We start from the raw sequence: 13398 nt of genomic DNA, 5'->3' as shown, positions 1-13398 counted from the left end.
CACACAATAGAGTAGACCTGTGTTTAAATATAACTGGACAAAGTGGTTTTTTCTGGTATTAATGAACCACACATTTTTAAATACAGGAGAGTTTATATTCAGTTATATATATATTATATATATATCTAACCTTGCATGTAAATCTAATTCTAATCCCATGCCATATAGTGCTATGTTGCTGATGGGCACTCAACTTTGTCAGTTTTGTCTTCCCTAAATGTTGAGATGCTGAGCTTGAAATAATGGTAGTATAGATACAAAATGCAGTGTCCCGGCAAGAACTATTTAAATGGTTATCTTTATTATGCAGTGCTTGAGAAGTTTCCTTCAAATCTCTATCCTGCTGTTGAAAGAACTGGGTTGGATTCCAGAAAGGAAGATGAAGTGTGATGCATTTGCTCCAGTCTGTGTGCTGCTACAGCACATAGGATTACAAGTTCTGATTGTTTAGATTTCAGAAGGCCTTTGATGGAAAAGCCAAGGGATTGATTTACAGAATGTTATTTGCATGATGCACATAAATAACTATTCTAAATATTTTAAAACTTGAGGAATGTTGGTTTGTATACAGGAATGTGGTTCTGCCTGGACACGAAGTATCAAGTTGACAACTCTTAATTTGTCATTTGTCATTTGTTTTGCTGTGTGAGTTGAAGAGAGAAAGGTTTGAGGTGGAATAGGGAAGAGAATCGGTCAGGACAAAAAACCTAATTACACACCAACATTTTATTCCATTAAGGTGACAGAACTTTTTCCTGAAAAAAGGGAAAAAGAATACAGTCTGTAGATTAAGAATTACTTTAAAAGAAGAAGGTTGCTGAGAACACCAGTGCCAGTTTTGCTACATGGGTAAGCAGTAGAAGAGCATATTTCTTGGTGTTGCCATTTTCCAGAAGATATTTGCAAGCACTACTGTGGATGATGCTAATACATCCTAAAACTGCCATGCCAGATTTAGTACTCTTAATTTGCAAATCTGTGTATATGAAGACTTTATTTAATCATAGTTTTGAAGGCAAGTTAAACATGATGGGTTTAAATTTAGTCCTGTCAGCTGTTTTATTTGCCTACTAGTTAGGTACATGATATGCTGCCTTTCTCTTTTCCGTTGTTCTCATGCTGTTAACACAGTGAAATGAAGAAAATCTTTAGATCCTTATAAACTGAAGCCATCTGGCAGTTCATAGTTATCATGCTATCCAAATGGATAGATTACTCAGAATGTACTCCCTATGCTTAGCAGCACAGGCCTGAATTTGGTGCTGGGATTAAGTTGTGATCAAGAGCTTTTCAGTCATGGTTTAGTTAGTGTCAGAAATTTTGTTTGAGACTGGGGAAGATAGGAAATTGTAAGTGAGAGAATGTTTGTGTGAATAAAAAGAGTAATGAATATCTGGGGAAGGAGAGAATTTATAGGCAACTTTTTGATTGGATTGAATAGGGGATCCTAATTCTTATCTGACTTCTGTTTTCCTCTACTTTTGGTCCAAGCACAAATCAGCTGTATCTGGTATTCATATGTGTAAGCTATGTATTGTATAAATATCTCATGCATGGGAAGGGATTCACACAGAAAAAATACCCAGTCAAATAATATAAGACCTTATTGTGGTACCTAGAGCTTAAGATGGACCTATTTAGAAGCAAACTGGAGAAAAACAAACCAGAAAAATTTGAGTAGAAATGCTTTTCATGAGTTTCCAGGTAATTGGGAACTGGGCTGGAACACCATAGACCTGTGCTGCCTGAGCAAACGACTCATTCTTGACAATATCTGGCTGAAAATGTGGATGAGCAGTTGAAAAGAACTTAAGTTACAGTCTAGAGCACTTCACTGTTTTAGCTTGAAGTTTTGGCATACAGACACTCGGAGTTTGAATGCGTCTTGGCTAAAGATGCTTGATCTGGTTCTAATATCCTGTTTAGTTCTAGGTTATCCCATTCTCTGTGTATGTGATCCTTGTTTAAGTTTTCTGTCCTCTCCATGAAAGTTAAGGTGATCCTTATCTTCCCTGTCTGCTGGAGGAAGATGTAAGGAAAAACGCTTTTCAGTGGTTTGGATAATGAAAGTTATTACTAAGCTTTTCTAAGAGAATGTGTCAATAGCCAGATTTCATCAACTGAGGTCCTACTTTGTGGGCACTAACCTCGATCCATGAAGTCTTCTTCATCCATGCAGAGCAAAGATGAATGATTACTTCATTACTCTTCCATTACCATCTACCTCAGTGACATGAAATAACTTTGCATGGTGGTTTTCACAACTTGATACAAATGTTATTCTAGATTAAATTCTGTTATTGTAAATGTTACTTACAGTTCTTTTCTAATGTTTAGTATTTATGATCTCTAATGTTGCATAGAAATAAGCCTTTGCATTATACCTCTACAGGAGAAAGTGAGATTGCAGAGACTAACAAAAGTGGAGTAGACTTTCATTAAAATTCCCTCAAACCAAGCAGAAAGTAGTTCACCTACATTTTATGAAGTTACTGTGTGGCAAATGCAAGAGGCATGTGTGACTATGGAATAGGAGATTATTTTTTAGTGGCAAAAACCATCCTGGTTAGAAAAGGATAACTCCATGACATATGCAAATGTATGTGAATGGGTGGTTCCTCTTCCTAATCTTCTTGGTTTTAAAATATAAAATATATAAATATATGTTTATATAAATATGTAAAATATAATATAATTTTTAAAATATTTCGATATGCTTGATTGAAATGCTGGGCAAGACTTAAAGGTATCCAACAGAGGTCTAATGCTGGTGCAGAAGGAAATAGAATAACTCATCTTCTATTTGAAATGTTTCCTGCAGATTCACTTCTGTTGTATTGTCTCGGGACTGTGCCTAGGGTAGCATTTCTTAGCTGTGTCACTGCAGGAAAGCCAAATCTTAAGTTGTCATGTTGCATGCAAGCTGCCTTATCCTAAATTTATTTTTGGTCAATTTGGCAAATGTGTATTGCTGTATTTGTACTGTCCTATACAGTTGCTTGTGGTTTTTTTAAAACAAACACACTTACATATACTTACTTACATTGCTTTGCAGTGTTTACATTCTGTTGGCATGTGCTGACATTTCTGTAGGAATGTTTTGTGCAAATGTAAGTGATTAGTCTATGTGTAGATTTGGAACTGAGAACCATACAACAGATTTGAAAGTAATGTGGAAAATGCAATACTCTTATGTCCTTGAAAGCTTTAACTGTCTTTGTTATTAGCCCACCTGTACAGAGAATTATACTACTATTATTTTATATTATTTTAAATAATATAGTGGTTTAGAGTGAATTTCAGAAGTATTTCCATTCGTTGCCTGGACACATTATATCTGCTTAAAGACCATGATAAACATAGTAGTTTTGTTTTTTTATGACTGTGTCTTATTTTAAGAATGTTTATGGCTAGCTATCAGCAGGATAACTGAAACTTTCATTTTAGCAGCTGCTTCAAAAGCATGATAGTTTAAAAAGACAACTGTTCTGAAAAAAACTTTCACATAGAAGTACATTGGTTGTATTTATGTAATTACCCTTGGCATCAGCTTAAGTAAATTTAAGTAAAAGTTCATGCATAAAATTATCTCACTTTCTCAATCCACTTGAACCTTGATCTGTTTTGCTGTAATGTTCTGGAGTTGGCTTTATGATTGGAGTCTGTAACCCCAAATGGGATTACACCACCTTCTTCTGATTCAGAATTTCCTGCTGTTGCAATGTGTTGTTTCACAGAAATGAGGAGTAATTTCCTCTCAGAAGCTCATGTTGAGATTGCTGCCAGGGAACAGTATTAGTGAGGTATTCTTTCACTGCTAAAGACAAGGCATCACTTTGATTGTAAACTTGGTTCTCTCTCAGTGAGTTTACAAACTTGTTCTAAATTCACTTCAGCTTGAAACTGTTTCCCAGGAGAGTGAATAGTTATCTTCCTGAAACCAGTTTTTGCTTCAAGAACAAACCACGTGGCAATTTTGCCACTGTGGAATAGACATCCTTTATACCACAGACAGTTGCGTGTACACTGAGAGCCTTTTCTGTTCTTTTAAAAAAATTATTATTATTTGCAAATTCCTTATTGAGGGAACAGTAATGAGTCTGCATCAGTCGGCTGCAAGGTGTGATGTTGTTTGAGCTCTGTCCTCCATAGGCAGGTTGCAGTGGGGCTACACGTACATCCCAAGCTCTCAAAGCAGAGTTCATTCATGCATTGCCTTCATCACCTGCAAGCATGTGTGTGTGCTTAGTTCTCCCTTATAAGAAAACAAAAAGAGGAAGGACTACCGCAGTGAGCACTTCGTTGTGCTTTCATTGCAGAAAGGTTTCTACCTCTAAAGCTGGCATGGCTTTTCTTAGATTATCTGGTTTCAAGCTATGTTGCTATTGTAGCAGAGGGCTGCCACAGATTACTTCTACTGCAGGGCAGTGTCCCTGAAAAATGTGCTGTTTGCAGTCTTTCACACCAGGCCTGGGAGGATCATGACATTAAATTGCAGGAATACCCCCTGAGTAAATCTGAGGCTGTTACAGAAGGGCCTGCCATCCAAAATTAAGTGCTTTTGAAGGAGGGGAGTTTTGAAATCAAGGCTGCACCATATCTGTCTGCTACCAAGAAAATCAGTCTGTGCTGGAAAGCAAGCGCATGTTGAGTTAAGACTGGATAAGCAGAAAAGAATAGAAACATCTGAGAAGGAAAGCTGCTCTTCAGATTTTAATCCCAGGCTTTTCCAGCTTCTAAGGCATGCCACTTCTGTTTTTTATAATACACATATTTATAAACATTTCATAGCGTATTTTCTAAACTTGAAGGGCTTTGGTACATTCTGGTTGGACATATGGCAATACAATGGATATGACTAGTAATTTATCAGGTCCTTGTTTAATACAAAGGGACCTTTTAGTTGTGTTGCCTGAGTTTGTATTTGGTTGAATGAAAAAGCATGGTTGTTTGATGAGCACTTGATGCTTTTTTGGCTTGCCATGATCTGTTTGTCCGTTATTTTTAATAACTAGTGAAAATGTACTAAGATTTCTTTTATGTGAAGGGGAAGATAGAGGTCTTCATGCCTGGGCCCCAAGTTAGTTCCTTCCAATCTTAGCTACACACTTGACAGCATAGGCGCTCACCCTCCAGGGGTGATAAAAGGAAAAGCTCATTATGTTCTCATTTTCAGTGCTAGAGTAGTTGTCCTGTGATGAATGAAAGCTGAGATGATATGCCAGGAGAGTCTTATCCCTTAGGAAGAAGCAGGTGTCCGGAGGAATGAGTATTTTTCACCTTTTTCTAGATCCTCCAGCTCTGAGACCTGTTTGACATTAGCCGACCAGAGAGCGGGAAGCATCCCTTCATGTATGGCCAGTTCTGGGCAGGACACAGGCAGATGCTTGCAGTGTTTCTTTGTTTTTCCTCAGTGCTGAGCTGTCATAGGTTGTCTGCTTCCACTTACACCCTATCCCAAGGGCACTCTTTACTGGTACCAGTTTTCAGAGATTCCTGGGGCACTGCAGTGGCTCACTGCTCTTGTTTTTGTTCTGTTGCATCATTTTGCCACACTGCCTGCTTGGCCCAGAGTTCTTGTCCCTCCTTGACCTCTCCATTGCAATCACAGATCCATCAGCCCTTCAGCTTCAGGTCCAGTTAGGGAACTGTCTCACTTCTGGAATTGGTCTGATGCTGCTTGTTGACATTTGAAGAGTTCAGATCTGAAAGTGTGTGTTTCTGGAGATACATATACTGCTATACTCTACTGCAGCCACAAAACTTTCTTTGCAGACAACCCATCTGCGACTTGCTACCATGTCATTTCTAATTTAAAATATCCTTATGACTAATGGAACTATAAAATACCTTGTCATTGTTGTAGCACATAGGGGATCCAGTAATAAATTAGAAGTCCTCTGTGACAAGTACCATAGATACCTAATAAAACAACAACCTCTGTCTGGGAACACTTCAGTGTAAGTTCATATTTCTTCCTTATGCACCCAAAAATAGGGTTAGTCGAATTTCATGCCTAAGGGCTTAGACAGCTTAACTATGAAAGAAATTTTCGCCATTCTGCAATGTAGTAGTCCTCTATCTCTGGAAAGTATGCACTTTGTTAATGTACAAGACAAAACTTTGCATTTAAACATTTCTCACAGCATATCTAGTTTGATTTAGGCAGTGGTTTAAAGCAGTAGGATGCATTTGGTCATCCCAGATTTATATTCAGTGACTAGAGAACAATGTTTTAGTTTTATTTGAAATGTTCCCTTCCTCCCCTTCTAAACTAAAAATTCAAATTTATGACAGAATCATTAAAATGCTTAAAAGCTAAACTGACTTTTCTGATTCAGTGGTTTCATGAAGATATGTTTTCTCATAATTGCTTTTCCAGATTGTATTGGTCAGTGGACATCTGGACAGCTGGGATGTTGGTCAAGGAGCTATGGATGATGGTGGTGGAGCATTTATATCATGGGAAGCATTATCACTCATTAAGGATCTGGGTAAATGTTCAATTTTAAAATATTTTTAATGCATTACATTTCTAAGATGTTGTCTATGTTGTCTAAACTGGATTTTCTATTTTATTCATTCCTCTGAGGACAACTATTCATACTTAGTATAGATATTTTGAAAATTTGTCTGTTAAACTCCCTCTTTCATCACAGGGGTTATCCAAAAACAACACATCAGTCATTGATCTAGAAAGTGCTTTGAGCCTGCATTGTTACTGTTGTCATAGAATGAAAGTTCAGTGTAAGATCTAGGTACCTTAGAAGGTAATCACTCCTTTTCATTTTGTCTTTATAAGTTCCTCCCTATTAATGAAGATGAAGCTTCATGAAGTCACAGATAACCATCTGATACTGTTCTCTGCCTTATTGTCGTTCAGCACATTCCTAAACCTTTCATTGTCCTACATGTTGCTTTTACAGCGGCTACTCAGTGAATTTAATTCCCAACCCCTTACCTTGCTCTTGATAACTTCCCAAGACAATTTCATCTAAGTCTCTCTCAAGAACATGTACCTAGGACTGGATCCGGGCAATGATCCTGCCTCTGGTCTTTCCCCTTCATCTACATGTAAAGATATTCAGCAAAACTTCACAGAAGTTCATATTTCCAATGTATATATTTCAGTGGTTTTCTTTTTTCCTTGAATGTTCTTCCTAAATAAATTTACATCCTGCCTGGATTTGTTCCACCAAATACTGATAAATACATCTATACCATCAAATTGGTGTGTTCTCAGCTTTGCACTTCAGGGCTGATTTCCTGATTAATCTGCTTTTATGTTGCTGTGTGCTTGGGCTCTGCTTTGGACTGTGACAGCTCATTTCCTTTGCAAAGGTAATCCAGGTCAGAGGAAGCACACACCTGAGTCTTATCACTACAAGGATACACTTCTGTGAAATTTAGCTTAACCATGGTGACCTGTTGAATGTTGTGGGCTCATATGTCTCATCAAGCCACATTTGACACCGAGGCTTTGCACACTGTAATATCCTGCTACAATAGGTTTGTGGGATGCAGAGCAACGTCCGTTTCCAGGGATCACTTCTTTGAATCATTCTTAGTAATCAGCAGGGTGACAGGGTGACTGGGTTCTGGAATTTGGTCTGTAGATCAGCTGGACTCTTCTGAAGTTGATATTCTAGCACACAGGCTGTTAACCCTGGGCTTGCTGGTCTCCCTCCTCCAGTCTTTCGGCCCAGCAGAACTATGAATTGAACTAAATCCCCATGCCATCAATGCTAAATGTAGATAAAGAAGCAGAGAAATCGGAAGAGGCAGCTTCTAGCGTGAATATGTCTGTTCCAGTAGCGCTGTGGATAAAATACCAGTGTGGACTTGCTCAGCCTACTGCCTCCTGGTTTGTATAGCCCTCCTGTGTGGGATCTGAAAGGCCAATTTCTTCTGCTCAAGGCCTTAATCTGACTTCTGGGTAGAAGTGGGCTGCGGACAGTGTGTTATTGTAGAATGACATGGTCTGCATATGCCTACATAGGGTATGTTTGGTGGGAGAGATGGTCCACAAGGTAAGGTGAGGTAGGGCTGGTGTATGTGCAAGAGGGAGCTGTGGCTGCACAGTCATCTGCCTGTGTTCTCCAGAAACCCAGCCTCTCAAAGTTTTGTCTGGTGTCCTGTTCCTAGTCTGCCGTGGCCTAGTCTGATTTCTGGCCTCCACACTTCAAATTCCAATCTGCTTGATCTGTAGTTTTTTGCTGGTTTTACTTCCATATGGGCTTTTATCGCTATACCCCTCAAAACTAGTTCAAAACAGACTTCTGAGATTGTCAAGTTGATATTCAAGGATGCTTTTCCCCCTTCATCAGATGGAATCTATTTTTCCTCATTATTCCCTTTATCCAGAACTGTAACCTGTGGTCAAGAGGAATGCACCACGTATTCATTAAAAACTAAAATCAGCTGCTTCTCCTTCTCTTAGCTCTATCAGAATTTAAATAGTAAACCAGCTTTCCCTGCTTCTGATCAGAAAGATCTGTGCACTTGAACAACCTCAGTGTTTCTTGAAGACCTCTTTATAGACAAGCTCTGTTACGTGATTAGCCACTCTCATACTGCAGTGGTGAACATCAGACATCCCTGTGAATTCCTATTCTTTTATTTTGCATTATTTGAACCTCTTACATCTTCTTTTGCCAACCTTGGAATGATTGGAATATCAGTCTGTGACCAAAACCGGAGTGCATCTGTTTTAATTTTTGGTCTTTTAAAAGTAAACTAAAGAGGACTCTTCCACAGAAGAATCCAGGCCTACTCCTTCTTTTAGTGTTTTTTAATCTTTCTTTTATGATTCTTGGAAAATTGTCTATGCTCCCTCCAACTTCAGGAAAAAACATAATTTGTACTTCTGTGTTTGCTGACTCTATTCCATTCAGAATAAACTGGTTTGTGTCTCTTAAGGGCAGGTTCATGGTGGCATTGTATAATTCTTATTCACTGTGTTTCCCTTCACGCATGACTGAAATACATCACTCTGCTTGTTCAAATATTTGATTTCCTCTGGTAGTAGCCTGTGTGTTTGCTGTACGACCTGTGGTGAAATGCTGTTTTCTCAGCTGGGAAATGCCAGAGCCTTTGCTGATGCCCTCTGTTCTGGCCAGCTGTTGTGTTCAGCTCTTCTGGTTATACCAGTATTCTGCAGGAATGTAAAGCTGGGAGAGGACTTCTGGGTCATCACATCTAACCTGTAAATGACTATGGGGCATAGGGCCTCTCATAAACTGTCTTCCATAGCAGATTGGCTAATGCAGATTTTATATCTTATGATGCACATAAAATCTGACAAAAAGGACAGCAAAATAACAGATGTGCAGATTGTGGGAGAAATGAATTAATAAGTTTTATTTAGAATCAGTTCCATAGATTGTGTTTTGAGTGAGCATTATATTTTGAACTGTGGAGACTTGATTTAATATCCTTTTGGACCCTGATAAATTTAGTCTCAGACTAGTCCACCAAATACATTTCCCATGGGGTTAAGCCAACTCAACTGGCTTGTCCGTATGCATGTGTAGAATTTTTTTACTGTGTACTGGGAGTCTTAAAGCCATGATGCATAAAAAGCCTTAAAGCCATAACAACTGTGTCTGCATTTATCACAGTGTAACTGATCTTACAGCTATGGTAATATGATCTTAAAGCTGAAGCGAGCATTCTGAAATATGAATTCTAGAATATGAAGTTTGTATCATGTAGTGAGAAATACTGCCACGGTCCATTGGCTCCATAAAGCAAGATATTACTACTCTGTTTAAGCAGGTTTTTTCAGTAATGATCTAATAGCACTTCATCATGATATCACTGTGACCCTTGGCTGTGGCTGGTGGACACAAATTATGCCTGTTGATTAGGATTTTGGTAATTCCATGTAGTACTTGAAGAATGATTATAGTTTAAATACCAATCCGTACTTTCAACGTAACCTCCCCAAACCATTTAATAGCTGTTGGCTTAGGACCAAATACATGAAATTCATTGAAAATTCATTAAATTATAGTTTAAGATGGTTATATTTTAAGCAGTGCAGTTTGTTTTCTTGCCTCAAGTAAAATTATTTTAACATTTTTTGCTTATTTTCTAACTAAATCAGTTACTTAATCTGTTAGACTTTATATTTCCTGAATCTTCAGTGTTAGGTTTTATTTTTTTAACTGAGCTTGCAGTTTCTGTACCATATTGATATATTTTTTTCTTTCTAGTGTTTTTGTAGATCTTCAGACACTGTAATAAGACACATGTAACATAGCACAATCTGAAGTCGTTTTACACAGTCTTTAAAACTTCAAACTTTTGGAAGGATTTTTTTTTTCCGTTTCACTTTTTGACTTCACAAGAATGTTGTTTGTTTTTGAGAGAAAGTAAACTACATGAAGGACAGATTTAACTGAAATAATTTATATTATATTACCAGAGAGTGGAATAAAAAGATATAATTCATGTAAAATCCCATGTCTACATTTCAAAAGAGTAGTACCTTAAAAACACAGGGCCAGATTGTGAACTACTGTAGTTTTTGAATACTGTTTAGATCTATAACTATTCAGTTAGACCTGGAAAGTAGAAGAGCTAAAAAGTGGAAAGTTTCAAGTTTGTCTGAATACTTTTCTTCTAACAGCTGTAATGTCTCTCTCTCCATCTTCCATGATGGAGTGACAGGACGGGGGTACCTGCTGGAGGTGCCGTTCCCTCTTCTCCAGGGAGGAACCACAGGCAGCAAATTCAGAGCAAATGCCAATTTCTAGATGGTTACATTTCAGCAAGGTGAATCGTGCTCCAGGTGGCTTTTCCACAGCCACCCCGTGCAGAAAATTAAATCCTATCTCTTCTCTTCTGTGTGGCTGCAGCTTCACTCTCGAAATGTCCCTTTCAGCAACATACAGTTAAATGTCAGCACCGGCTTGTGCACCTGTTGGTACCAGCACTGGTTGTAGACATCTCCTGACCAGAGTAAGCAGAAGTGTTTTCCTTCGTGCACCCATATCAAGGTCTTCATATCAACTATACTCTCACGGCTGCTTGCTTTGCCGGGAGCTAATCTCAGAAAAATTCACCAACTCTAGTGGTCATATTGACCAATGTTTGCCAAAGGGGTCTTTTCTCCCAGTTAACACTGAAGTTTAATGGAGCACAAAGGAAAGAAAAACAGTATTTTTCTTCCTGGAACTCTTGAAGCTTGTATACACCACTGATAGTTAAGATCTGTGGCGAGCTGCTTCATGTCTTATGTGCTTAAAAACCAAAGAACTAGAAGTGTTTCCACAGAACTTGCGGCTAGTTATTGCTCTTTATTCCTTTTTCTGGGAATAAAGATGGGAGGCAGTTTGTGAGAGGGTCTGTACTGGTAAACTCCCTTTCATTCAGTGGAGCTGGGGCTGTTGCGATTAGCTGAGGATTTTTGATGCTTAAGAAATTACCCTTCATAACTGCAGGCAGAGTGTCTGAGGCAGTAAGCCTGTGCAGCATGCAGTTTGCCTGCAGCTGTGTCTGGCAGCTGCCGCCTTCCCCTTCTCTCTGTAGTTTTTAACCTTTTGATCAATTTTAACTAAATTTGATAGAGGCATAGAAATATTTAGAATATGAAGTTCCTATATATTTTTTGCAAGTGGGTGATTGATGGGCAAGTGCATTTATGTGCCGGGTGATGGAGAGGCGGGAAGAAACTCCGCTTTTATCCTTTCTCTATGATGACGAACACCTGGTTAATCAACACGTGTAGTTCTGGTGTAAGCACCAGAGACTCTTTCTTTTTAATCTGTCTGCAAACTCTGTGTGATAGGTAGCAAATATTGCTACGGCAGTAGTGAGAGTGTTGTCCAGGGTAATTTAGAGATGATGGAAATGCACTGGGGGTGTTTTAGGGAGGAAGGGCTAAAGGGTTCTTGTCTTTAAGCTGAGGGAATCCTCAGGGTGGATTGCATGAGCTGTGATGTGGTGTGAGGGCATTTGGAAGCTGTAGGAGAGACAGCTCTTGAGCAAATTGGGGTTTTCTAGTTTTGCAGAACAACAGCTGTGTTGCTAATTACAGTCTAGAAACCTCAAACCCAACTTGTTTCCAGGTTGCATTTATAATTCTCAAATTTTATGCTTGTTTGTGTGGAAAAAAGGGCATCTCTGGAGATGGCCAAGGCCATTTGCCTCAGTATTTTCACATTGGTCTGGTTAATCCTGTGGTGTCATTTGAAACACAGTTTATCTTGTCCCTGTGTCACATGAGGTTTACAAAAGAAACTGCTTTTCCAGATGAGGTGAAAGACTGGTTAAGCAGCTAGTCATAAAAAGTCACCATAAAGTCATCCCAAATTTATTTTGGTGCCATATTTTGCCTTTAGTGGTCTCTACAGACAGCCTGTGAGACTCAGTCCTGCTCTGGATGTTGGTTGCCAGTTTCTGTGAAGGAGATACTTGTGTTCGTCTCCCACTGTTTCAAGCCTGTGGCTGCTGCCATGCTGGTCTTGCTCAGGACTAATACTTGTGTATGATGTATTTGAGCAAGAAGCAGTAGTATGTATCTGATGATTTCAGAGCTTTAGCCAGTGCTGCCTCTTTGCTCCTAATCCAGCTGTGTTCCTGCGTCACTTGGCTGAGGGTCATTTCCCAGCCGAGGGAGGCCACAGGCACTCTGCCCTGCTCCCACCCCAGGGACCACCCTGCCAAAGCCACATTGCATTCCAACGTGAGAAATGTGGGGCTTTTATCCTTAAAGGGAGCTTGAGGGAACTGAATAACAACAAGAATAAAGGTCTTTAGAAGGTGGTCGTGTGGCAGTGTCAACTTTCCAAGGATAATATACTAAGCCTCCTAACTGCAGTAGAGAGCCCACTGGACTTAGAGATGCAATTAATTTTGATGTATGAATTTCACTGCTTTCTTCTGAAAAAATCAGACATGATAATGGTTGTGTCTCTTTTTAATTAAAACAGCTGGAACCATTTTTTTTCCTGTTGAGGAGAGAAGCTGATGGGGTCTGCTACTTGTCACTACAGTCTAGTTTATTTTCAGAGTCTCATCTCTGCTAGCACAGGAGGAATCAAATAGTCAATAGGTCCTTTGTTCACATCCCAGGTTTCTTTCAGCAACATTTACCCACAAGCTCTCTCTCCTTGTTCAGAAATGTGCTTTCTACCTTTCCTTGGCTGTTTTGAGTCTTGCTTGCTCCATTGCTAGTCAACTCTTGGTGCCCTGCCAAGCCCAGAGGTGCATATGTGTCCACCAGTTACTGCCAAGTCTGTGTATTTACAGGGTGCATCTTCGGAGGAAGTCCAATGGCTGAGCTGTGAATTTGCCAAATCACAAGTCTATCCTCTTTCCCTTCAATTGCTTGAACTGCAGCAGTGGAAGGCATTGCCCGTTATTGCTATCTGAACTCCTGCCTGTGTTGAT

General features: G+C 39.2%; 1 protein-coding gene across 1 annotated transcript in view; it reads left to right on the top strand.

Annotated features, from left to right (window-relative positions):
* The window catches only part of CPQ (carboxypeptidase Q), a 162538-nt gene that overhangs the window by 98572 nt on the left and 50568 nt on the right, over positions 1 to 13398 (top strand). Inside the window, exon 5 of the mRNA XM_074815439.1 lies at positions 6383 to 6494. Within this exon, the coding sequence (XP_074671540.1) occupies positions 6383 to 6494 (112 nt within the window). The remainder of the gene's footprint in view (positions 1 to 6382; positions 6495 to 13398) is intronic.

This window comes from Strix aluco, chromosome 1, assembly GCF_031877795.1.
Source record: "Strix aluco isolate bStrAlu1 chromosome 1, bStrAlu1.hap1, whole genome shotgun sequence".
Taxonomy (NCBI): Eukaryota; Metazoa; Chordata; class Aves; order Strigiformes; family Strigidae; genus Strix; species Strix aluco.
Note: the sequence above shows the minus strand (reverse complement) of the source record. Positions and strands in the feature narration are given on the sequence as shown.